Raw genomic sequence first — 24,491 nt, forward strand, 5'->3', positions numbered from 1 at the left:
GACTCAGTCACTTGATCTCAAAGAGGTAAGGGAGAATCTAGGATGAGGACTCCCAGATTGCTGGGTTGGGCATCTGGATAGTGCCTTGCACTGAGATGGAGATATGGAGGAGAAGCAAGTTTTGGAAGAAGTTGATGAGTTCAATTTTTTTGCTGAATTGGAGTTAATCATGGAGATTTCCAGATGGCTCTGAGCCTGGAGCTTAGAAGAAAAGTACTGAATGGAAATATATATCTACAAATCACCATTCTAGAAGTAGTAGTTAAGAAACTGGGCACAGACACAAGTACCCAGAAAGAAAATACAGCATGTGAAGAGGAGGGAGCCCTTCAGGATCACAACAATCAAAGATCAGACAAAAAAGAGGTTCTGAGAAAGAGGACCGAAAAGGAAAAAACATTGATACAAGAGTAAAACCAAAAGAAATTAAACCAAAGGTGGAAGCACTAAATAGAGTCAAAAGTAACAGGAGGTCTGTCAAACACAACAGGAAAGAAAGGAATTGAAAACTGTCTATGGATCAAGTATTAGGAAACCATAGGTAACACAAGCAAGAACAATGTAAGATGTCTTCCACTGACTTGGGTATATAATTTTCCTTTAGACTAAGCTCTATATGTGTATGTATGTTTGAAACAACTAAAAAGGATGTGTGTGGGCCGGCCCCGTGGCTTAGCGGTTAAGTGCGCGCGCTCCGCTGCTGGCGGCCCGGGTTCGGATCCCGGGCGTGCACCGGCGCACGGCTTCTCCGGCCATGCTGAGGCCGCGTCCCGCATACAGCAACTAGAAGGACATGCAGCTATGACACACAACTATCTACTGGGGCTTTGGGGGGAAAAAAATAAATAAAATTATTAAAAAGGATGTGTGTGAAGACTGATGACCAAAATAATTGTGAGAAAAATTAGAAAATTCATGAGTGATAGTCCTGTTTATACTGCTGTTGGCTAATTTGGGGTTACACAAAGTAAAATCTTATGTGTGGTGTGAACACATACATGAACATGCTGATTACACCCAGTGCTCAGCCTATAACTTCACGTGTAGGAATTAAAAATACCCGTGTCCAGAGAAAGGTCCTACAATAGGAAATAGGGAGGGTGTCGAAGTTTTCAAGGCATGTCATTTGGGGTAAAGGAGAACAGCCAGCTGTTTGCTGGAGGGAGCCTCCTCGTGTCATCTGCTGTACCGGGCATCTGCCTTCCATGTGAAGGACATGAGTCTTCTGGCCAGGAAGGGACACAAGAGCCCAGTGCCTCTCTGTGTGGGGGCTCCTGAGTGAGGCTCCAACCACTGGGACCTCAGCAGTCTGCTTGTCCTTGTAAATATCCTAAAATAGCATATCTGATAAGTTACAGAATCATAGACTGCTGGAACTGAAAGCAACCTTAGGGCCGGCTCCGTGGCTTAGCGGTTAAGTGCGCGCGCTCTGATGCTGGCGGCCCGGGTTCAGATCCCGGGAGCGCCCTGAGGCACCACTTCTCCGTCCAACGTGAGGCCGAGTCCCACGTACAGCAACTAGAAGGATGTGAACCTATGACATACAACTATCTACTGGGGCTTTGGGGGGAAAAAACTGAATAAATAAAATCTTTAAAAAAAAAAAAAAAAAAGAAAGCAACCTTAGATCTCATCTGCATTGTCATCTTACACATGCATAAACTGAACCCCAGAGAGGTAAGTGGCTTTCCCAAGGTCAAATAGCTCATTAATTATAAAGCCAAGACTAGAGTCTAGAGGTCACGATTGCTAGTATTTTTACGCCACAGTATACCAGCTAACAACAGAAAATCTAGACTCTGATTGGTTTACTAATCTATGCATGTACACAACTGCGGAAGTCAGAATTCTAAGATGGCCCCCAAGATTCCCCTGGTGTACATGCCCTGTATAATGCCCTCCTCTTGAGTATGGGGGGGAACCTGTGAATAAGATGGGATTCCACTCCCATGATTAGGTTACATTATACGGAAAGTTGAAGAAATGTTGCGGATATAATTAAGGTCCTAAATCAGTTGGCTTTGAGTTAATCAAAAAGGTGGTTATCCTGGGTAGATCGGACTGAATGAAGTGAAAGCCCTTAAAAGAGGGACTGAGCCCTTCCCATAGGAGATTCTCCCACTGATCTTAAAGAAGCAAATACCCATATTGTAAACTGCTTATACAGCTGGCCACGTGGCAAGGAAATATAGGTGGTTTCTAGGATCTAAGGGTGGTCCCTAGCTGACATCCTTCAAGAAAATAGGGACTTCAGTCCTATAGCTGCTTAGAGATGAATTTTTCCAACAACGTGGGGGAACTTGGAAGTAGATCCTTCTCCAGTCAAGCCTCTGAGGAGAGCTCAGCTCAGCTGATACCTAAAAGGCAGCCCGGAGAGACCCCAAGGCAAAGGATGAGCTAAGCAGCACCCAGACTCCTGACCCACAGAAACCGCGAGATAATAAATGGTTGCTGTTTGCACATGGATAAGGAGAACAGAATAGGGGTTACCAGAGGGGAAGGGGGTGTGGGGGAGGGCAAAAGGGGTAAAAGGACACATATGTATAGTGATGGATAAAATCTAGATTATTGGGGGTGAGCACGATGCAGTCTATACAGAAACTGATAAATAATAATGTACACCTGAAATTACACAATGTTATAAGCCAATATGACCTCAATAAAATAATTGAATTAAAAAAATAAAATGGTGGTTTTAAGCTACAAAATTTGTGTTAATTTGTTACATAGCAACAGATAACCAAAACAAAATTCTCTCTGATGTAGCATACTGAAAAAGACCTCAAAACAGGTATTTACACAGGAATTTCTTGGACTCTTATTAGAGAGACTCCTATAGTCAATTCTAAATTTTGTATAGAATATGTTCACTTTATGGTATACCTTACCAAGCCCCTAATGTGTCTCAAAGAAAATGTGTTAAACTTTCAGATACTTTTTATGTATATGTAATGCTGTGCACAGAACAATACTTTCTCTTTTTCTTATAACCATTTTGGAGAAGTGACAACAGCAATCCTGCCAATCATTTGACAGTAGAACAGTTGCTTCATTTTCCAAACAGGTATTTATACATGGATGCTATATGAAGAAACACATACCAGAAAGTCTTCCAAAGAAGGCTCAAAGAGTAGTGACTGGACTGTCAAAATCAGCTCCGTGAGAAACAAGGGGATGAGAGCTTCATCTTCTTCCTGCTTTTCCACCATGGGGGCCCCCTGAAATGAGCACGTTTGCAGGATTATAAAGATGTAAGTACCAAGGTGCAAATAAAAAACCTCTGTATTGCAAGAGGCAATACAATTTCATAATCTTGGCATGTCTTTCCAAGAATATTACCACAGAAATTAAAAAATAAAGGCAAAAATTGAAAGACTACACAACAATGTAAAATTTCTCTCCTTGTAAAAACACTATCAACCAAGTGGAAAGGCAAACAACAAACTGGAAAATATATCAGTAATGTATACGGCAGATAGAAGGCTGATAATACATAAATAAAAATATACTGGATATACTCAATAGAGATATATACTAATAATATAACAATTGAATAATATAATAATTGATACTTAAATAGAAATATACTATAATAGAAATGTACTTAAATAGAAAAACGGGTAAAGGGCATAATCTGACATTTCTTAAAAGGACTATACACATGATCAATTAACTTCCTCCTCCTCCTCCTCACCATAGTTTATTCAGTAACAACATTTATTGAGTATTTACTGCATGCCAGGCAGTGCTAAGTATTCATGTAATTCCCACACCAACCATATGAAGCAGGTATCATTATTACTCCCAGGAGAAAATAGGATTTGGAGAAGGTAAGACATTTCATCCAGGACACACTGATTAGTAAGCAGCAGACCAGAACTCACACTTAGGTCTTTCAGATCACCAGAGGCGGTCTATACTCTTATGTCTGCACTGGGGTGGTAATCAAAGTAACATAACATTTCAAAGCAGTGATATACCACTTTACATCCATCAGATTGACAAAGATTAAAATAATTGATAATATCTAGTGTGCATGTGCGTAAATGCTCATTCTCAAACATTGCTTGGAAGGTTGTAAATTGACATAAAACTTTCTGGAAAGTTATGCCTCAATATCAAAAGCTTTAACAGGCGAGCATATTTCTGACCCAACAATTCCACATCTAGAAATTTCTCCTAAGGGGAAAAATCAGAGATGCGTGAAAAATGTATAGACAAGGATACTCTTTGCAGCATTATTTGGAATAGTAGGAAAGTGATCAATAATAGAAAATTATTTATAAGATGTATAGTGCATTTGTATGTGAGAATATTATATGGAAAAATACATAATGACTTGGGAAATTTTTCACAGTACATTGCTAAGTGGAAGGAGCAGGTGATAAAGCAGTCAGGAAAGTATGATACCTTTTTCCCTTTGGAAATAGTTATCTTTGGATAGCAGACGATGCTTTTCTTTGTATATTTCTGTGTTCTTCAAGTTTTCTGTGCTTATCATATATTACTTTTAATAATTAGATGCTACTTTTAAAATGTGATAGAATTTGGAAAAAGGAGGAATTGAGAACAGGGGAGGAGAGAGAAAGTAATGAAAAGGAGTATACGACTAAAATTCAACTTTTTGAGAAAAGGGAAACTATGGCAAAGAGCCTCAGGTCTTGAAACTGTATAGTTGGGTTTTCCAGGGAGGAAGTGGAGAAGTGGAAGTAGGAAGCTTGATGAAACCAGGTAAGCATGTTCTGCTATGTTTTTAGGTATCTGGCATGAAGCTGTTATCCAGGATGGAGCTGGGGAAAGCTTACTGGGAAATGTGGATATGAGTTCATATGATTTCTCTCTTAGCTATGCCAGAATTAGAATGCACAGTCAAATTTGAACTTCATCTCAAACATCTCAAATTACTCTGTGTCTCTAAGATCAACATCCTCCCAAGAGGTTACCCATTCAAAGCACTAAGCTTTGCTTCCATGATTTGCTTCTTCTCACCTCTAAACCATTGTTTATCTCTTTCATTTATACTACCTTCCCTGCTTCTCTCTGCCAGTTCATGTCCATGATGACTCCCAACCGGTAAGCTTCTTGGGGGCAAGGATCCTGTCTATGCTTTTCATCACTATATACCCAACACCCAGCAGAGGGATTGGTACATAGTAGATACTTAAGAAATATTTGTCAAATGAACACATAAGTAACCTTTAGCAAATTCCTACGAGAGAGACAGCAATATTCAGCACAGTGGATATTTTCTCTACAACTAGATACTTGTTGACATGCTGATTTTCGTTCTGCCATTTTATATGTGTATGGTAGGCTCTGATTATACTGTAAAATCCTCTAAGCGTTTCTCCTGTTTTTCTAATACACAGAAAACAGCATAATTCATAGTGCTTAGTAAGCACTCCTCAGTAAATGCTAACCAATGAATTTTCTTAATTTTGTCTATATATACCTTTTTATCAGTGACTTCAGGCTTCTCTTCAGTAATCCATTTCTGAATGACATCTGCTGAAGGTGTTCGTTTTAGCTTGTCAGTGAGATAATTCAAAAGAGAGTTAACAGAATTTACTGTGAGGACGTGCATTGTGTTCTCGATTAGATAGTCATTTAGACGGATAAAGCTTGAAAAGAAAAAAAATACAGCTTCAGTTTTCTATATTCACTACATATTTTTGAAAGTGACTCTAAAGCTAGTATTTAAATTTTAAAATATCATAATTTCTCTTTGAATTTCCATTCATATTACAATAACAGAGATTTACCGTCCAGAAGAGTTGTTCTTAGACATTTTTCATTTTAAAACAAAAGTATATTCAAATACATAGCCTCAATTTAGCTAGGTGTTCTAACTATCCAATACGATATTTAATGTGCAATACAGTTGTTATGGAAAAAGCGTCTAGCTCATCTAGCCAAAAGGGCCGTAAGATTTTTTTAAGATGCTTTAAAGAAGAAATCAGTAAACAGACAACATCTGTAACCTACATTCTAATGGTAAAAGTGTGAAGTCTTTGCTATTGAATAAATGTTATTTGACAGCAATTGCTAAACCAGCTAAACCAAATTGCTAAACAGCAATTTGCTAAATTTGCAAAGATGCAAATTTTATGTTTCTTTACTTGAGTGCTTAGAGTGCAGACTGAGTCAGCGAGGTATTTAGAATAATTTTTTATTCTGCTTAAGCTGAGACCAAGGGGCCTCTAGTACCTGTAGGCCTATGACAGTGGCCTCAGGGACGGCTTCATTGACTTCTGTTGTGACCCAGACATTATTATCATACTATCTCATATATAAACTGGTACACAGTTAAGATTTATTAAATAGACAGCTATAAAAGTTGGACTAAGTCAATGAGCGCTGAGTAACAATAATCAGGGTTTTATAGCACCTCATACAACTTTTCAGATAATGTTTGGTGATTTTGTTTGCAAGAGTTATTAGCAGTGATGAGGTTTTAGAATGATGTGAAAGCTGAACTCTGGAACAATGTCAGGATCCAGTTGGGTAAGCAGGTGGCAGAGCTAATCCTACTGAGGGAGAGTCCCCCGGAGAGACCCTGGACGAAAGACATTCCTCCCCAGTCTCCCAGGTGCAAAACCTGCCTTAGGGAGAGGGCGGAACTGTGTGGCAATGCAGCCACCTGCAGTTCTCTAGCCACCAAACAGACGGAGCAGGCCCTCCAGGTCCACTTGAGGAGGCCCACAAATCTCTGTGTGCCTGACTCCCTACCCCAGCCTGCTCCATGCTCCAGGCCGGGCTAGCAGGACACAAAGCCTTAGTGACCAAAGAGGGGCTCAGCCTTGGCTATGCCCTCCACTCTCCACCAGCTTGCCATTCCCAGTGGCTGCTTTGCTGGGTGGCAGTTGAAGGAGTGGTTTCTGGGGCATGCATTCAAGTTACCATATCCTTCAAATCCCTCATCACTATTAGTGAATCATGTGATGGGGGCTTTAATTTTTAACGAAACTTGAGAAGGATGGATATTGTAATTTTTCTTGAAAGAAAGAATAATCATTTACCATGTCAGCCTCATGCAATGATGCCTTTTGCTGGCCTGTTCTGTGTACGTCATTTTCTCAGGGTTTGTGTAAGCAGGCAACTCAACGAAACTTCCACTATCTGGCATTTTACAAGAAGCTAAGAACAACAGAAGACACAAGAATAACAATTTTTGTGTAAAAATTCCATTGCTTTCAATATGGATTAAAAGACAAGTAAGATGCAAAAACAACAAAATGCTTTGGTTCAAGAGATATTTCAAACTCTAGAAAACAGTCCAGTTATCCAAAAGAATTCCACATCAAAGAATTTCAACTCAGCAAAAAACTGTAGACAGTTTATTAACATTCCCCTTAACAGGACTGGATCTCTGTACCACGTTACCTCTTTCCCAGAAACGCCTTTACCCACCTTTTCCACCTGCATTTTAGTTATCTTTTAGAGTCCATGCCAGCTGGGGCCAATTCTGAGATCCATCCAGTCTCTTAATTTTAACAAACCTATTGTCCATACTAGCAGATTGGATGTACCTTTGAGCAGAGAGGCCCTGAGTCCACTGTAAAATGCTTGTGAAATAAAGGTTCTGTCACCAGTTTAGAAATACTATACACAAGCATGGGCAATGCAAGGAAAATGCAGTATTTACTGTTTTTCCCTCTCTGCAATACACATTGAATTTATAACCTACCAAGCAAAAGTTTAGAAGAATCAAAAAGTAGGATAATTAAAAAGTAGAATAAAAAGAGTTAATATTTTAGAAAGCCACCACTTCTGATCTGTTGGAGTTCTTTCCCCTTCTTACCCTCAGTAGGCTCAAATATACAGTCATCTGGAATAAATCCTGCAGCACGCAGAGCAACTCGACAAGCCTTCCTGACCACAACTTTTGCCTCATTTCGAAACTCTTCTAGGCGCTCTGTCACCTAGACATTGATGAATATGTATAATTAGTGGTACCCAAGTAGCAATAATAGGAACAAATCTTGAAATTTATAGACAAAATTCCTTACCTCTTCTAGTCGTACGACTTGTGCAGCCTTAAATTCTTGCAGGGTGTACGTGTGACATTTTTCAATATAACAAAGTCCCACGAAACTCAATTGATAGCACAATTCATTGACTTTAAGAAGAGCTGGTCGCAGATACTGAATGAAAATAGGAATTTATCATTATTTAGTTAAAAAAAAACTCTGTCTTTTAAAAGTATAAAAATATTTGGAAAGCAAGAATGGTTATTAAGAAAAATAAATAGCTCTATATGCTAACTTTATCTACAACTACAAAGCACATACATTAAACAGGGACACTTCAGAAATTTTGTTCTAAAAATATTCTTTGAATTATCAGATTTAATTTGTCTGAATTCCTTTCTTTTCACTTTGAAAACATGTCTTTTAGCTATGAGATTGAGGGCAAGTAACAGAGGACTGGGCAATATCTTAAATTTCACTAGGTTTGGCTACCGGCTACTAAAAAATTTTGTGTGTTACCTTAAGGACTTTACAGTGTCCAGTCATCATGATAATGGAGGGGCCCATCTATTGATCTAAGAGGCTATGACACAGAACAAAGACAAATTTAACTTTAAATTTTCTGTGGGTAACAAATTGCTGAAGAGAAAATTCAGTCACTATAAAGAATGTGCAATGTGGGTTGGGAGAATGAGTGGAAGTATTTGTGAAATTATGCTACATAATATTAACAATATTTCTCTATGTGACCATCCTAAGTTAGAGTTCTAGGCTGTTGGCTTCGAAGGCACATGTTCTAAGAATGTTCCAAGGCCATTCACCCTCACCTCTCCTAATCAAATCAAAGGAGGAGCAGTTACATTACACAAAAAAAGTTAACATTAATTTATTTGTATGTGACACTGGTTTCTATGTTATATATAACACACTATTAGACTCCTTTCTAGGAATTTCCAAAACAAGACAAACAACAGTTATCCATACCAATATGAAACAGTGCTTTAATTATTTATTCTAAGTACAAATAAAGGGAAGTTATAATTAGTAGAGTCCTAAATGAAGAGCATTTTGTGAGAAAACATCTAGGAAGTCTATAGTTCTCAGGAGTCATCTCATGGGGGAATTTGTAAGATAAAAAAGAAGCAAAAGTTTAGAGGCTAAGTCTATGAATTGAAATAAGATACTAAATAAAGTTATATGAGTACAAGAGTAGGGATGAGAATGCAATCAAAATGGCACAGTGAATGTAAGGAAGTCTGGGGTACTCTGGAGAAAGTCCTTGAACCAAAAATACAAGTTCTAGGGGCCAGCCCGGTGGCGTAGCAGTTAAGTGCATGCGCTTCGCTGAGGTGGCCCGAGGGTTCACAGGTTCAGAGCCCGGGTGCGCACCAACACACCCCTTGTCAGGCCATGCTGTGGTGGTGTCCCATATAAAGTAGAGGAAGATGGGCACGGATGTTAGCCCAGGGCTGGTCTTCCTTGGCAAAAAGAGGAGGATTGGCATGGATGTTAGCTCAGGGCTGATCTTCCTCACAAAACAAAACAACAACAACAAAAATACAAGTTCTACTCAGTAAGGGGACAAATGGCAAGGATCCAGGTGGAGAGCAAAACTGATATTGATGGTCTGCCAAAGTGAGAGTTTCACAGTGGGAATTTTTTGGAAGAACAAAAATACAGTCCAAGAAATTCCTTTGGCTTAACCTAAACATCTGGCTGTCAGCATAAATGACAGATGTGAAAGCTGTTGTGAATATAAGAGAGACTGGAAGCATTTCACTCCCCTGCCCACATTGTTGTTTCTACCTTTAGCAAATCTCAGATGGAAGCTGGGTCAGGTGATTCATTCTTGGGTTGGTATATCAATAGTGTCCATTGAAGGTGATACGGATTAAGCATTATTTTAAGTTATTAGCAGGACTGTAAGAGAAGGAAGAACTTGTCCCCTTCATGATGAGTTTCCATATGTAAAAAATTGAGGTATCAATAATTTTTGTCTGCCCAGGAGACTTTCCCTGACCTACCACCAATTCTTCTGATGATAAAATCTCTCTTTATTTTGGGAAACTCATTACCATGCGGTTTTGATAAGGCTGACCCCTCACTTTCCCAATCAGAGGAATGAGGAATAGGCACATATCCAGGCCTGCTTATCAGAGCATTCCTGGCTGTGCAGGGATTGGTTCAGGATTGGACATGTGGCCAAGCTGAGCCAATCAGTGATCTTTCCAGCATCTCCAGCAAGAAGGACTCTCTTTTCATTAAAAGAGGCAGTGCTGCAGGTGGTGCTCATGACAAGAGCCCAAGTGAGAATGAAACAGACACAGAGAAAAATAGAACTGAAAGATGGAAAGAGGAAAAATCAAAGATGATGAGACATCATTGGAACTTCTGAATTCAGCCATGCATAAAGATATTTTCACCCCTTGAGCTTCCTTATTATATGAGTTTTGCTTGTTGTTGTTGAAGCTCATTTAAATTGAGTTTTTTCCATTTGCATTGAAATGAGCGTAATACTTTCAGAGGTGGAAAATCATTATTAATAATCTGGGGGTTGGTCAGTGGGTCAGAAAGCTTATGGGGAACCATTAGAGACCCTGGAGGATAAGTGCAGAAGAGCTACATTTGCTGCAAAAATCTAAGAAAATCAGGGTCATGCTGAAGCACAGTGTCTTTGGTTGGAATGCAGGAACTCTGGATTTGCTAGTCTTGCCTTCACCATGGCACCACAGCTTTAAACTGCCCTAACCTGAGTCACCAGAACATCTGGGTAGTCTGTGCAATTTGGCACTTAGAGAACCCACTGGAGCTGTAGGTCACGCCCAGCTAGAAGCCCTGGGCTCAACCGTTCTCATGTACTTTTCTGACCCAATGTAGAAAGGGCTACAGCAAAAGGCACATCCCTTCATAAGTGGAGGAACAGTTATATAAACCTATGAAATGAAGAGTGGTCTGTTTGCAAAGCAATGACCGATTAAAAATTTTAAAAATGGAAGGATTTTAATTACAAAGGAACATTCAAATTAAGATAAATGAATGGCAGTGTATGAGTGAATGTGAAAAATTGCCTGAAAGCATCACGTATAACAAAATTACACATTATTAGAAAACCAGAAAAATCATGAAGTACCTGGCAGGTTAAAACCATGTGCAGCATTAAATAATATTGAAAATTAATACTAAGCATTAAATAATATTGAAAATTAATACTAAACACACACCTAAGTCTACAGAAAAGTGAAACCTGGAAATATAGGAGACTAGAAGACACTTACAAAAAGTAGGTATAGTCTCAGATGGCTTCATTGGTGAATTCTACCAAACATTTACAGAAAAATTAATACCAATTCTTCCTAAACTCTTTCAAAAAATAGAAGAGGGAATATTTCCCAACTTGTTCTATAAAGCCAGTATTACCCTGATACCAAAACCAGACAAACACATCACAAGGAAAAAAACTGTAGATCAATCTTCCTTATGAATATATATGCAAATATCCTCAACAAAATACTAGCAAACCAAATCTTGCAATATACAAAAAGGATTATACGCTATGACCAAATATGATTTATCCCAGGGATACAAAGTTGGTTTAATATCTGAAAATCAATTACTGTAATAAATCATTTCAATAGAATAAAGGGCAAAAACTGCATGATAATCTCAATAGATGCAGAAAAAGTACTTGACAGAATCATCATGGCTTTATGATAAAAACATACAACAAACTAGGGATAGAAAGAAACTTCCTCAGAACATCATACTTAATGGTGAAAGACTGAACGCTTTCCCTCTAGGATCAGGAACAAGAAAAGAATTTCTGCTCTTGCCTCTTCTATTCAACAGAAAGTTCTAGCCAGGGAACTTAGGTAAGAAAATTAGGGCCGGCCCGGTGGCTTCGCGGTTAAGTGTGCGTGCTCCGCTGCTGGCGGCTGGGGTTCGGATCCTGGGTGCACACCGATGCACCGCTTCTCCGGCCATGCTGAGGCCGCGTCCCGCATACAGCAACTAGAAGGATGTGCAGCTATGACATACAACTATCTACTGGGGCTTTGGGGGGAAAATAAATAAACAAATAAAATCTTAAAAAAAAAAAAGAAAATTAAATAAAAGTCATTTCGATTGGAAAGAAGCAATAAAACTATCTATTTGCAGATGACATATTCTTCTTCATAGAATATCCTAAGGAATACACACAGACACACACATGCTAACCAAACTATTAGAGTCAATAATAAATTCTGCAAGTTTTCAAGAAACAGGCTCAATATACAAATATTGCTATATAGAAAATATATATATGGACACACACATTTATACATATACTATTTACATGTATTCTCTATATGTACTATATATAATGAAAAATCCAAAATGAAATTTAAGAAAACAATTCCACTTATAATAGTATCAAAAAGAATAAAATATTTAGGAATAAATTTAACAAAAGACATGCAAAACATATACTCTGAAAATTACAAAACATTGTTGAAAGAAATTGAAGACCTAAATAAATGGAAAGGCATTGTATGTTCACGGACCGGAAAAGCTAATACTGTTAAAACGGCAATACTTTCTAAATTGATCTACAGATTTAAAGCAATCTCTATCAAAATCCCAACTGGCTTCTTTGCAGAAATTGAGAAGCTGATTTTAAAATTCATGCGGAAATCCAAGGGACCCAGGGGACTCACTTTCTAATTTCAAAACTTAGCACAAAGCTACAGTATTCAAGACAGTGTGGTACTGGCATAAGGACAGATATAGATCAATGGAATAGAATTAAGAGTTCAGAACTTTCACATTTATGGTCAATTGATTTTTGACAAGGGTGCCAAGACAAGTCAAGGGGGAAAGAACAGTCCTTGCCACAAATGGTGCTGGGACAACTGGATAACTACATGCAAAAGAATGAAGTCGGACCCCTACCTCACACCAGAAGCAAAAATTAACTTGAGATAGATTAAAGAACAAAGGTAAGAGCTAAAACTATAAAACTATTGGAAGAAAACACAGGGGTAAATCTTTGTAACGTTGGACTAGGCAACAGTTTTTTAGATATAACACCAAAAGCACAACCAGCTAAAGAAAAAATGGATAAAATGGACATCACCAAAATTAAGAACTTTTGTGCTTCAAAAGACTCCATTAAGAAAGTGAAGAGACAAGCCACAAAATGGGAGAAAATTTTTATAAATCATATATCTGATAAGGGATTTCTACCCAGAATATATAAAGAATTCTTACAACTCAATAGTAAAATACAAGTAACCCAATTAAAAAATAGGCAAAGTATCTGAATAGATATTTCTCCAAATAAGATATACGAATAGCCAATAGGCACATGAAAAGATGCTCACCATATTAGCCATCAGGAAAATATAAATCAAAACCACAGTGGTTTTAGATACCACTTCACAACCAGTAGTAATGACTCAAATGAAAAAGACAGATACAATGCTGAGAAGATGGAGAAACTGAAGCCCTCATATGCTGTTGGTGGGAAAGTAAAATTGTGCAGTGGGTTTGGAAAACCGTTTTCCAGTTCCTCAAAAGATTAAACATAGAATTACTGACAACCCAGCAATTCTACTCCTAGGTATATATCCAAAAATAAATGAAAATATATGTCCAGACAAAAACTTGTACACAAATATTCATAGCAGCTTTATTCATAATAACCAAAAAGTGGAAACAACCCAAGTATTCATCAATATACAGATGGATAAATAAAATACATATATCCATACAATGGAATACTATTTGCCAATAAAAAGAAATGCTATGCTACAACATAGATGAACCTTAAAAACATTATGCTAAGTGAAAAAAGCCAGTCACAAAGGACCATATATTGTATGGTTCCATTTACATGAAACGTACAGAGTTGGCAAATCAATAGAGACAAAAAGTAGATCAGTGTTTGCCCAGAGTTGAGGTAGGGGTAGGGGAGAGTTAGGGGGAAATGGAGAGTGACTGCTAACGGGTAATAGGGCTGCTTTTTGGAGTGATGGAAATGTTCTAAAATTGACTGTGGTGATGGTTGATAAATTCTGTGAACATACTAAAAAACCATTGAATTGTATACTTTAAATGGGTGAAATATATGGTATATTAATTATATTTCAATAAAGTTGTTATAAGGAAATGTAGGCATGGGTGCCAGTAAGGTTGGTTACTAAAAAAAAATCATTAAAAAAATGTCAAGAACAGGTCCACTTTTATCCCTTCAACCTAGTCTTGGGGGATTAGCCCCCCTAATTAACTAATTGTAAATACAAGACTAGTGGTAAGTGTGTGGGCAACTATAAAATCTAATTGACTTTGAAACCAACTCAATGGGTCTGTTATTCAGGTCAATCTTAGATTAAAAAGAACGAGAACTTTCTAGTCTGCTAGGGCTATATTTAAAAAAAGATATTAAGGCCAAAGTGCCATTGGTATGAATGGTGGACAGAGAGAATGACAACTCTCAGCACATAAAATAAGAGAATAAGCCTTAGGATTGATGGAGGTAATTTTAGAGACAAACGCAGGAAGAACTATTGTACATACCTAGGAACAGATTTATTAAATGTATAGCGTCCAAGACATGGTGAAAGGTGAAAGGTGGTAAAAAGGTAGTAAAATAGGTTCAAATGAGCGATGGATCCTTAATGAAATTAAGGTCTAGGGGATGAGTGTGATATCAAAAAGGACTAGATATTTTCTACAACTCAGAATGCTTGATGGGATGGATGACTTGAGATAGTACATCTTATATATATTTTTGCACTAATATCTATCTTAGCCATATTCCTTTAACGTTCCTTCATTGTATGACAGACATCTTAACGATGATCTTTCAGATTACCATATGCAAAATGAAGGAAATGACCAGTAAAAACCAAACTCGAGGCTTCTGATTTGAGAGGGTGGTGATTCAGAGTCATAGAAATAGAGAACTGAGGACCAGTACTCTGAGCATGGCAGTAATGGTGATTCCAGTTTATTCCCAGGAGCCATCTAAAAAACTTCTAATGCAAGTTGAAATTCAGCGAGTAGGTAGAGATTTTAAATATGGTCACACACCCTTTAACAGTTCTTTTTCCATGAGTACCTCATCTTCCAAAGTAAATTTTAAAATTTTCCCTACTGTCTGAATCCCTGGTAGAGAAAAACATATGATACATTGGGAGGTATCAGCTCACAAAAACAAACCCCCAAATTATTTTGGACCATAAAGTCCAGAGTGTCTCAAAGATGAGAGGGGGTAAAAGTGGTTGCCAGCCTACTCTGCTCAAAAGGATATACAACTTTCCTGATCAACAACAAAGGGGGACACGAATCCAAACCTCTGAGGCTGCTTCTAATCAAAGGGGACCTGCGCAACTCTCTTCTTATACTTTTGCGTTTTGCAAGCCCAGTTAAAATGCAGAAACACCAGTAGACTGCCAGATTCTTAAATGACAAGACAGGATGAAAATTGTGAATTCTCGTAAAAAGATGAAATATTCTATTTCAGGGACAATCTATACCAACACCTGTAATAGATTCACACTTTGTTTTTCTGTGAGTAATTCTTTTAAAATAGGATTAATAAATACCTACTTGATTAACAATGAACAAATTTTTTTGTAGAGATTTTCGACATCCACTGATTTTCTTGGAGCGGACATTCTTGTTCCACACATTAAAAGCCTTCCATTTCCGGAAAAGTGAAAATATGGGAATCTTAGTGAGTTCTCTGTGATACAGATATTCCTGTTCCCAGCGATCAATTTCGATGAATTCAATGTCGTCATTATAAACGTGTGTCACTGCCTTTTTGCTGATAGTATAGTAGTCATTTTTGTTGATGTTCTCATAACTTACAACCCTATGATCAAATAAAAATTGAGGCAAGTGAATAAAGTATTCAATACAAAGTTAAGCAATTGTGTTACTTTTTTGTTTTAAAGAGATAAAACATTTATGGAAAACAAATATTATTTAAAATTTTTAAAAATTTGAACAAACTACTTTTATTTATTTATTTTTTTTTTAAAGATTTTATTTATTTATTTTTTTCCCCCCAAAGCCCCAGTAGATAGTTGTATGTCATAGCTGCACATCCTTCTAGTTGCTGTATGTGGGACTCGGCCTCAGGATGGACGGAGAAGTGGTGCCTCGGTGCGTGCCCGGGATCCGAACCCAGGCCACCAGCATCAGAGCGCGAGCACTTAACCACCAAGCCACGGGGCCGGCCCGAACAAACTACTTTTAGATTGCATAAACTACACAAGAAAAGGAGGGGGAGCTGCTTTTTAACAAGTGGACTTAATATTTTATAGCTCTTAAAGATTTCACAACTTGGCAATATGCTTGATAATTTCAATTACATGTTTACAAAAACAAATCAATTACAGATTTTTAAAACATAATAGTCCCATATGAAAGATATGTGAAGATATTTATACCACAGTATTGACAGAATTATGAGAAAGATCAAAACAAGAAAATATGAATTAGAGAAGATCAGAATCAAGATCCAGATTAAGCTAAAAAATATGTCCACTTTATCACATAACAAAATAATTATTATTGAGAAATTGTTTATTTCTAGATATCCGTCTTTCAACTGTCACAAGGGCATTCTTCGACCTTATGTGTAACAGGAAATAGATCAAGTAAAGAAGAAAAGCAAGAATGGGATAAAAATAGGAGTAGGGACAGGAGAAGGAAACAAAGTAATGAGAATAGAAAAGGCTGATTCTCTAAAATTTCTTAAAATAAGAACTTGCCTACAAGCACAAAGGTATTTTCTGTAATTTTAGCAATAACGTTGAAATATTGGATGCAACTTAAATATTCAGTAACAGAACAAGTGTGAAATATATTATGATATAGCAAGTTATTAAAATACATTTAGGAATTTAGGAAAATAAAACTTATGAAGAGTTGATGTTAGTTTAGAATAATAAGATAAAGGTTAAGTGCAAAAACAAAACCCCAAATTGTTTCCATGTTAAAACTACACAAAAATTATATGTACTCATAAAGACTAAACAGAGCACTCCAGTGAAAATCAACTGTTTCCCGTGTCTGCATTCTTTTCTAGTCCTTATTAACTCTGCATTCGGAACCTGGAGTTCATGGCCCTCTAGCACAGCCTTTAGGACATTTGTGACACCCCTGAAATTGTTGTATGTAAACAATTTATGTACATTTGTATGATAAGTTTTTAAGGGATTGGAACAAAATTCTCATATGCTTTGGGTCTGTTAATTAAAAAACTAAGAACCATTGGCATAAATCATAAATTTATTTTTGTTTTAATAAGACTAAGTAAGAAAAATATTTTTTAAGTTAGGGCATACAGGACCAGAAGAAAAGCAAACGCAAACCGAGCTGTTCCTGTGAGCACACAAGAAAAGCTGGGGGCTGATGGTGCTGTGGAGAGGGGAGCGAGTCTGAGAGCTAGCCCTAAGGCCGCTCTCCTCGTTGGTGCTGTTATGGAAAAACTTCGACCTGCTCAGCTTTTACCTGATTCCACTACCTGACTCTTTCTGTGTGTTCTAATTAACTCACACCAGGAAAAACGCCAGTATTGCATGTTGCTGGTGAGGTGTATGGAAAACATTTTTTTCCTTTTTTCTTTGTCAACAGCTGAAGATATAATTAGGACATTCTTGAGGTGATTCTCTCCAAAATGTGAAATTTCAACTTGTCTCTGAAACTGCAATCAACTTCAGATGTTTCATTAACCTCAGTCATCAAACCAACCCAAAACAAGAACAAACAGCTCACCACAGCCATGGTGCATGTCTGGAAAACTTGCTCTGTGTGGGTCTTTCTGCTACTAGAGGTCCTTCTAGAAGGTGGCAGGTGTGGTCCACAATGTTGAATTTTAACTTATTGGTGCTCAGTGCCACTTAGATGCTTTTTATTTATATTTTCCTACCTATTCAAGATCCTCCTTCTCAAGCCCCTAAGCCTTTTCCTCTTCTACACATCTCTACTCTACGTAGAGTAAATGAACACATGAGAGTCTTTTTCAAAGAATGGATCACCAGCATCAAAATCATCTGGGGTGCTTATTAAGAATCTAGATTTCCTGAGCCAGCCCTGATGGCCTTGTGGTTAAAATTTGGTGCTCACTGCTTAGGTGGCCCAGGGTTCACTTCCCAGTCACAGAACCACACCAGTGGTCTGTCAGTTGCCATGCTGTGGCAGTGGCACACACAGAAAAACTATAACAACTTACAACTAGCATATACAACCACGTACTGGGGCATTGGGGAGGAAAAAAATAGAGAGAGGAAGACTGGCAACAGGTGTTAGCTTAGGGAGAATCTTTTCCTGCAACAGAATCTTTACATATGGGACTCAAGACTCTAGTTTAACAAGCTCCCTGGGTGATTCTGATACACAATAATGTTTGTGAACCACTGAACTTTGTTTGAAAACAAACAACAACAACAAAAACAGGGTGCTGACAGGTGAGCTCTTTCTCCTACCTTCACTTGAAAATCATCACACTGTGTTTACCACACCTGAGTGTATCTCTCATGCTGTCCTCCAACAGAGATAGAGAGGGTTCTCCTCACTTTTATCAACCCTCCTAGCTTTTGGCTACTTTTCCTCTGCATCTAAAAATGTGCAGAACTTCTCTTTAACTTGTAGAAAGTTTTTTGTTGACCCTGCTGCCCATTTAACTTAAAATCCCACGTCCCCTTCCTTCTCTTACACTTCCTTTATAACAGTGTGTCTCAGGTGGCCATACCTTCCCCATCCATTCCTTCTTAAAGTTTCCAAAAACTGTCTTGTTCCTCACTACTCTAATGAAATTATTCTCTCAAAGACCAGCAGGGATTTCCTTCAAGCCCAATCCAGTTGGTAGGTGGAAGGGGTAGCAGGATCAAGAAGAGCTTTGCAAAATTAAGAAGGCCTATGCACAGTTCTCTGCAAACCTATTCTCCTTAGACTTTCCAGTTCATTACTGAGGGGTTACTCCACAGATAAACCCCTTGGACATCTGTGCTTCACTCCGTACACTCGGCCTCAGAGTGCTCATCCATTTCAGGAGTTGATCCACCACTCCTGTGCTGATGACTGCCTACCCAGCATTTTTTGGCATTCAGGATTCAGCCTCAAATGGCAGCTGTCTCCTGGATAGTTGCTTTGGATGTTTGTTCCATCAAGCCCTTTCTTTGAGGAAATAGAAAAATTAGGCCTCCTTTAAGACCTAAAAAGAGAACTTCATTTGTTCAAGTGTGGTGCTATAAAATTCCTGCTTTGCTAATAAAGAAGATGACTTTATGATCCAATCATCTAAACAGAGATCCTAACTAATCAGGCTTTACTGGAAAAAACAAAAACAAAAACAAAAAACCCTGCAGTGTTTTCTTGCTGTTTAAAGTAGAATCAGAGAGTCCCTCATCAAATTATTTTACTGTAGAACCTGTCTCTCTCCACCTGAAATGAAATTTAGACTCCAAGGCTTCTATTAATTTCTAAAAGGATGTGTCATGTGGAGTGAGAGAATCGCATGGCCCTTGTGGTAGGTCATAAATTGTCCTGTTAGTGTTCATTTCAGATATAATTCAAAGTAAATCTACTGGGGTTCTAAAAAAAAATTATTTCTCCTCCTAGAATTCCTTGATTTTCCAAAGCCATACGATTTAAATGTAATTTGCTACTTAAAACAGGAGCTCTATCTGTTGTTACACCTTGCAGTGATTGAAAATGCTCTGTTCGATTGGATTCGTGGTTACCAGAGGGGAAGGGGGGAGGGAGGAGGGTGAAAGGGATAATTCGGCACACGTGTGTGGTGATGGGTTGTAATTAGTATTTTGGTGGTGAACATGATGTAATCTATGCAAAAATAGAAGTATAATGATGTACACTTGAAATTTTTACAATGTTATAAACAAATGTTACTGCAATAAACAAAAAATTAAAATTGAAAAAAAAAAAAAAAGAACCTGGGAAAGTAATGAAGACAAATTCAAGTTAAGTCAAATTCCTTAAAGGAAAAAAAGAGGAGATATACGCAGCAAATTTCAATAATTTTACAGTTCCGGAATTATTGTTTAAAAATAAGGTAGAGATTTTTATGGAATAGCCATGTTCCTTTTACTGGCCCTGGGTTGTGGAAATTTGATAAGAAATACTAACAATGAGAAAAATACAAATAATGGAACTGTGTTCACCTGGTTCAGTTATGATTTCTGTATTTTCAATGATTTATCACTTATATTTGGAATCTAAAAAAGCCAAACTCGCAGAAACAGAGGGTTGAATGGTAGTTAACCAGTGGCTGAGGGTGGGGAAATCAGGGAGATATTGGTCAAAGGGCACGGACTTCCAGTTAGATGACGAATAAATTATGAGGAGATAATGCACAGCATAGTGATTATAGTCAACAAAACTGTATTATGTATTTCCAAGTTGCTAAGTGACTAGATCTTAAATTTTCTCACCACAAAAATATAATTATGTGACATGAAAGAGGTGTTAGCTAACTCCATGGTGATAATCATATTACAATATACAAATGTATTAAATCAACATGTTGTACACCTTAAACTTACAAGATGTTATATGTCAACTATATCTCACTAAAAAGAAAACAGAAAAAAAAGAATGTATTTCAAGTTGCCTTGACTTTACATACACCCTATTGTTTCAGAAATAAAATGTATTTTATCAATTAAAAAAACAAAGCTCTGGAAAAAAAAAAAAAAAGAAAATGCTCTGTTCATCTTTAAATCAGTCCACCAGACTAACGCACGGATGAGCCACCTAACGACGTTCGGTCAATGACGAACCCCATAATGAACGGTGGTCCCATTCATTATAGGTATAGCCTAGGTAGGCTATACCACCTAGGTTTGTATAGGTACACTCTATGATGTTCGCACAATGATGAAATTGCCTAACGACGCATTTCTCAGAACATATCCCCACCTTTAAGCGATGCATGGCTCTACTGTCTCATGAGACTCTTCTCAAGAAATTTGAATGGCCTCCTATTGCTTACATCATTAAATCTAAATTATTCTGCCAGGTGTGTGGCAATCTCCTCCTGTCTCATATTGGTTGCTTCTCTGTCCACACAAATCGCCCCTTTTAGTCAGGCTGGTGTCCTGATCATGTCCGTTTTAGGCCGTGCTTGAATGCATATATATGTCTTTGTCCACCCTGTTCCCTCCTCTCATCTCTTTCAAGTTTCTGACTTCTACAAGCAAGAGAGTAATTCCTTACTTGCTTTAAAGTAGTGGGGTGGATTAGATGAGCTCACATGGCCCTATGCAAATCTAAGTTCTCTCATTTTCATTACTATACAGTTTTAATTGTTATGATTTGAACACACTTATTGGACAAAGGTGAGCAAGCAAGTGCCTGGAAAGAAATTAGCCATTTCCTGAGTCTGCATTTATAAACCTCAATCTATATGATGATGGTCAATATCACGATTTAATATGAGTCTAGACTTAACCTAAACTGGAGAAGAGAAATGGCTTGCTTTGCTTCTGGTTTGATCAATCAGAAATCATAAGATATCTGATAAGAAACACGTTTTCACCTAGAAAGTTAAACAAAAACATAGCTAAGAGGACACTTCCAAGTTTCTTCCATAAGAGAGTGCTCTGGGGTCAACAGTTCTCAACGTATGGTTCTCGGAGCAGCAGCAGCAGCAGCAGCACGTGGGAATTGCAAATTCCCAGACCCCACTCCAGACCCACTGAATCAGAAACTCCAGGGGTTTAACAAGTCCTTTGGGGCTTGCTTGAGAGCCATTGCTCTAGGTCCACAGTGTGCAACTCTGGCTGAATATCAGAATGATCTGACGAGTTTCAAAGAAATGCTGTTGCTCAGGCTCCACCACAAGCCAATTAAATAAATCTCTGGGAGTGGGGCCTGGGTGACTCTAATTAGCAGCTAAGGCTGACAACCACTGTCTAGGTTCTTCAAATTTTTGTATGAAATGAAATCATCACCCACCAAATTGTCATAGCTCCAGAACAGTGCCAGGGGTGTGTGTGTGCGCTCGCGCGTGTGTGTGTGTGTGTGTGGGCGTGTGTGTGTGTTTGAAGGAACCGGAGGGAGACGATCTGAAGCGGAGGATTTTTGACGATTCCAAGTGAAAATACTAAGGGCCTGTAGTGTTTCCACTTGCTGACTCAAATGGGACTCATATTTCTTCATGGACTAGCCCAAGAAAACTCTCATTGTGTTAGGCAACCTGGTGAGGTTTCTGATAACATGGCTTCAAAATGATCTGTTCCTTATTACATAACATATATACCTCATTATACTGTTTTCTAGAGTCATGACTTCACATGGAAACTAGAATGCTGCCATTTGAGAAAGTTGAAGCTGGCATTTATCTATGTTTTCTGTTCTAGACCACCAAACGCATAATCTAACTGGAAGGATAGACTAGCTTTACTTTGAAATTTTAAAAGCTGCCTAAAATAAATACTTTTAATATAATAGGCCTAGAAACTACCTGAGAACCAACTTGATCACTTAGAAAGCAACATGGCCTGAGCCTAATGTAGATGTTTATATGGTCCCAACAGCCCAAGTCACGTAACTATGTTTCGCAGAATCCTGATCCCAGCAGACATCCCACAAGAAAGGGTTCTCTGGTCATGCAGGACAAAAATGCGTAAATAGCATTCCGTATTTAACTTAAGGTTTCTCAATCTCGGCGATACTGACATTTCGAGCCAGGTAATTCTTTGCTGTGTGAGGCTGTCCTGTGCACTGTCCAGCTGTTCAGCAGCATCCCTGGCCTCTTCCCACTTGATACCAGTAGCACCATCCTCTCCAGTTACGACAATCAAAAATGTCTGCAGACATCACCAAATGTCTCCTGGAGGGCAAAGTCTCCCAGGATGAGAACCAGTGATTTAACTAATGTTTCTCAAATTTACATGATCACAGAACAATTTTTTTTTTACCATCCACCTATTAAATCATTAGACTTAGGTCTAATGTTCCTGGAAATAAACTTTAGTAAACACTGAGGCAGAGGAGACATTGTGTCCCCTTTCTTGGCTTTCCTTGAACCTAAAGATGCTCAGGATCTGGGGAGGACTCTGCCATACATCCTGACTTATGCATTAAATTCTAATAGCTTTAAAATTGACAATGCGCAGAGGATTAAGTTATAGAATTGAAAGATGGGAATATCAGATATTATTCTGAATTTCCTATCTGCAAATCACAAAACAATATCAAATATCAAAGTGCTTAATAGATCTGTACTCAATTTCCCCATATTTCAATTATAGAGAATGCCTTTCTAATGAGGATCTTTTGAGGATGAAATAGATTAACATACAGAAAGCACTCAGCACAATGCCTAGCACAGATGTATGACACAAATGGCAGTAGTTGTCATTATGAGGAGGAGCACATTAGGCATAGTGCATGAGAGCCTGTGTTCCGAAGTCCAGCTACTTGGTTTTGAATCCCAGCCCCACAATTCACTAGCTGTGTGAACTTGGTCAAGTTACTTAACTCTGTCTCAGTATCATCATTTGTAAAATGTATCTATCAACACAACCTACACTGTAGAGTTGCTATGAGGATTAAATGAGTTAAAGAATTTGGAACCATGTTGGTATACGCTAAGAGTTGCTGTCTGTAGTACCATCTTGCAGTACTCACCCATTACATGTAAAGACTTGGTACCCCACTATGGCCTTACAGAAGCACCCACAGTTCCTTATTAGTATGATCAAGTTTATATTTCAATGAGCAAGGGGCCAGCCCCATGGCTTAGCGGTTAAGTGCACGCGCTCCGCTACTGGTGGCCCAGGTTCGGTTCCCGGGCGCGCACCAACACACCGCTTGTCTGGCCATGCTGAGGCGGCGTCCCACATACAGCAACTAGAAGGATGTGCAACTATGACATACAACTATCTACTGGAGCTTTGGGGAGAAAAAGGAGGAGGATTGGGAATGGATGTTAGCTCAGGGCAGGTCTTCCTCAGCAAAAAGAGGAGGATTGGCATGGTTGTTAGCTCAGGGCTGATATTCCTCACACACACACACACACACACACACACACACACAAATAAAAAATAAATAAATAAATATTTCAATGACCAAAACAAAAAAATGGCAAAATATGGACAGATATAATTAAAATAATAGAAAGATGAGAGTTTCCATAGATATGGAAAAATATCCCTCACCTACTAAGGAAGGAATTGTCTGACACCAAACAGTGGCTCCTTTTACACCAGCATGAAAAATAAACACTTAAATATTGCCCCACTAGGGGATCATCTTAGATTCAATTAAATGTTCAGACTCATAGACTTTCATGGACTATATTTGGCACCCCTCTGCTTAGAAGAACACAGGACAGGAACTACTTCCTGCCATCAGGACAGCATCAAGCTTCCCTTTTCCCTGGGAGTCCTTGGCAATCTAAAAGCTATCCTTGGGCTGGCCCTGTGGCTTAGCGGTTAAGTGCGCACACTCCGCTGCTGGCGGCCCGGGGTTTGGATCCCGGGTGCGCACCGACACACCGCTTCT

The 24,491-nt window shown here is 38.4% G+C and overlaps 1 protein-coding gene across 1 annotated transcript in view; it reads right to left on the reverse strand.

The window, feature by feature from the left end:
* Positions 1–24,491, reverse strand: part of DNAH6 (dynein axonemal heavy chain 6) — a 271,015-nt gene that overhangs the window by 216,997 nt on the left and 29,527 nt on the right. The window contains exons 5-10 of the mRNA XM_004437202.3: positions 15,561–15,828; positions 8,010–8,144; positions 7,802–7,922; positions 7,020–7,137; positions 5,453–5,621; positions 3,102–3,218 (exon numbers count right to left, since the gene is read on the reverse strand). Of these exons, the coding sequence (XP_004437259.2) occupies positions 3,102–3,218; positions 5,453–5,621; positions 7,020–7,137; positions 7,802–7,922; positions 8,010–8,144; positions 15,561–15,828 (928 nt within the window). The remainder of the gene's footprint in view (positions 1–3,101; positions 3,219–5,452; positions 5,622–7,019; positions 7,138–7,801; positions 7,923–8,009; positions 8,145–15,560; positions 15,829–24,491) is intronic.

The sequence above is a fragment of the Ceratotherium simum genome, chromosome 11 (genome assembly GCF_057802395.1).
Source record: "Ceratotherium simum simum isolate JZ-2026a chromosome 11, ASM5780239v1, whole genome shotgun sequence".
Lineage (NCBI taxonomy): Eukaryota > Metazoa > Chordata > Mammalia > Perissodactyla > Rhinocerotidae > Ceratotherium > Ceratotherium simum.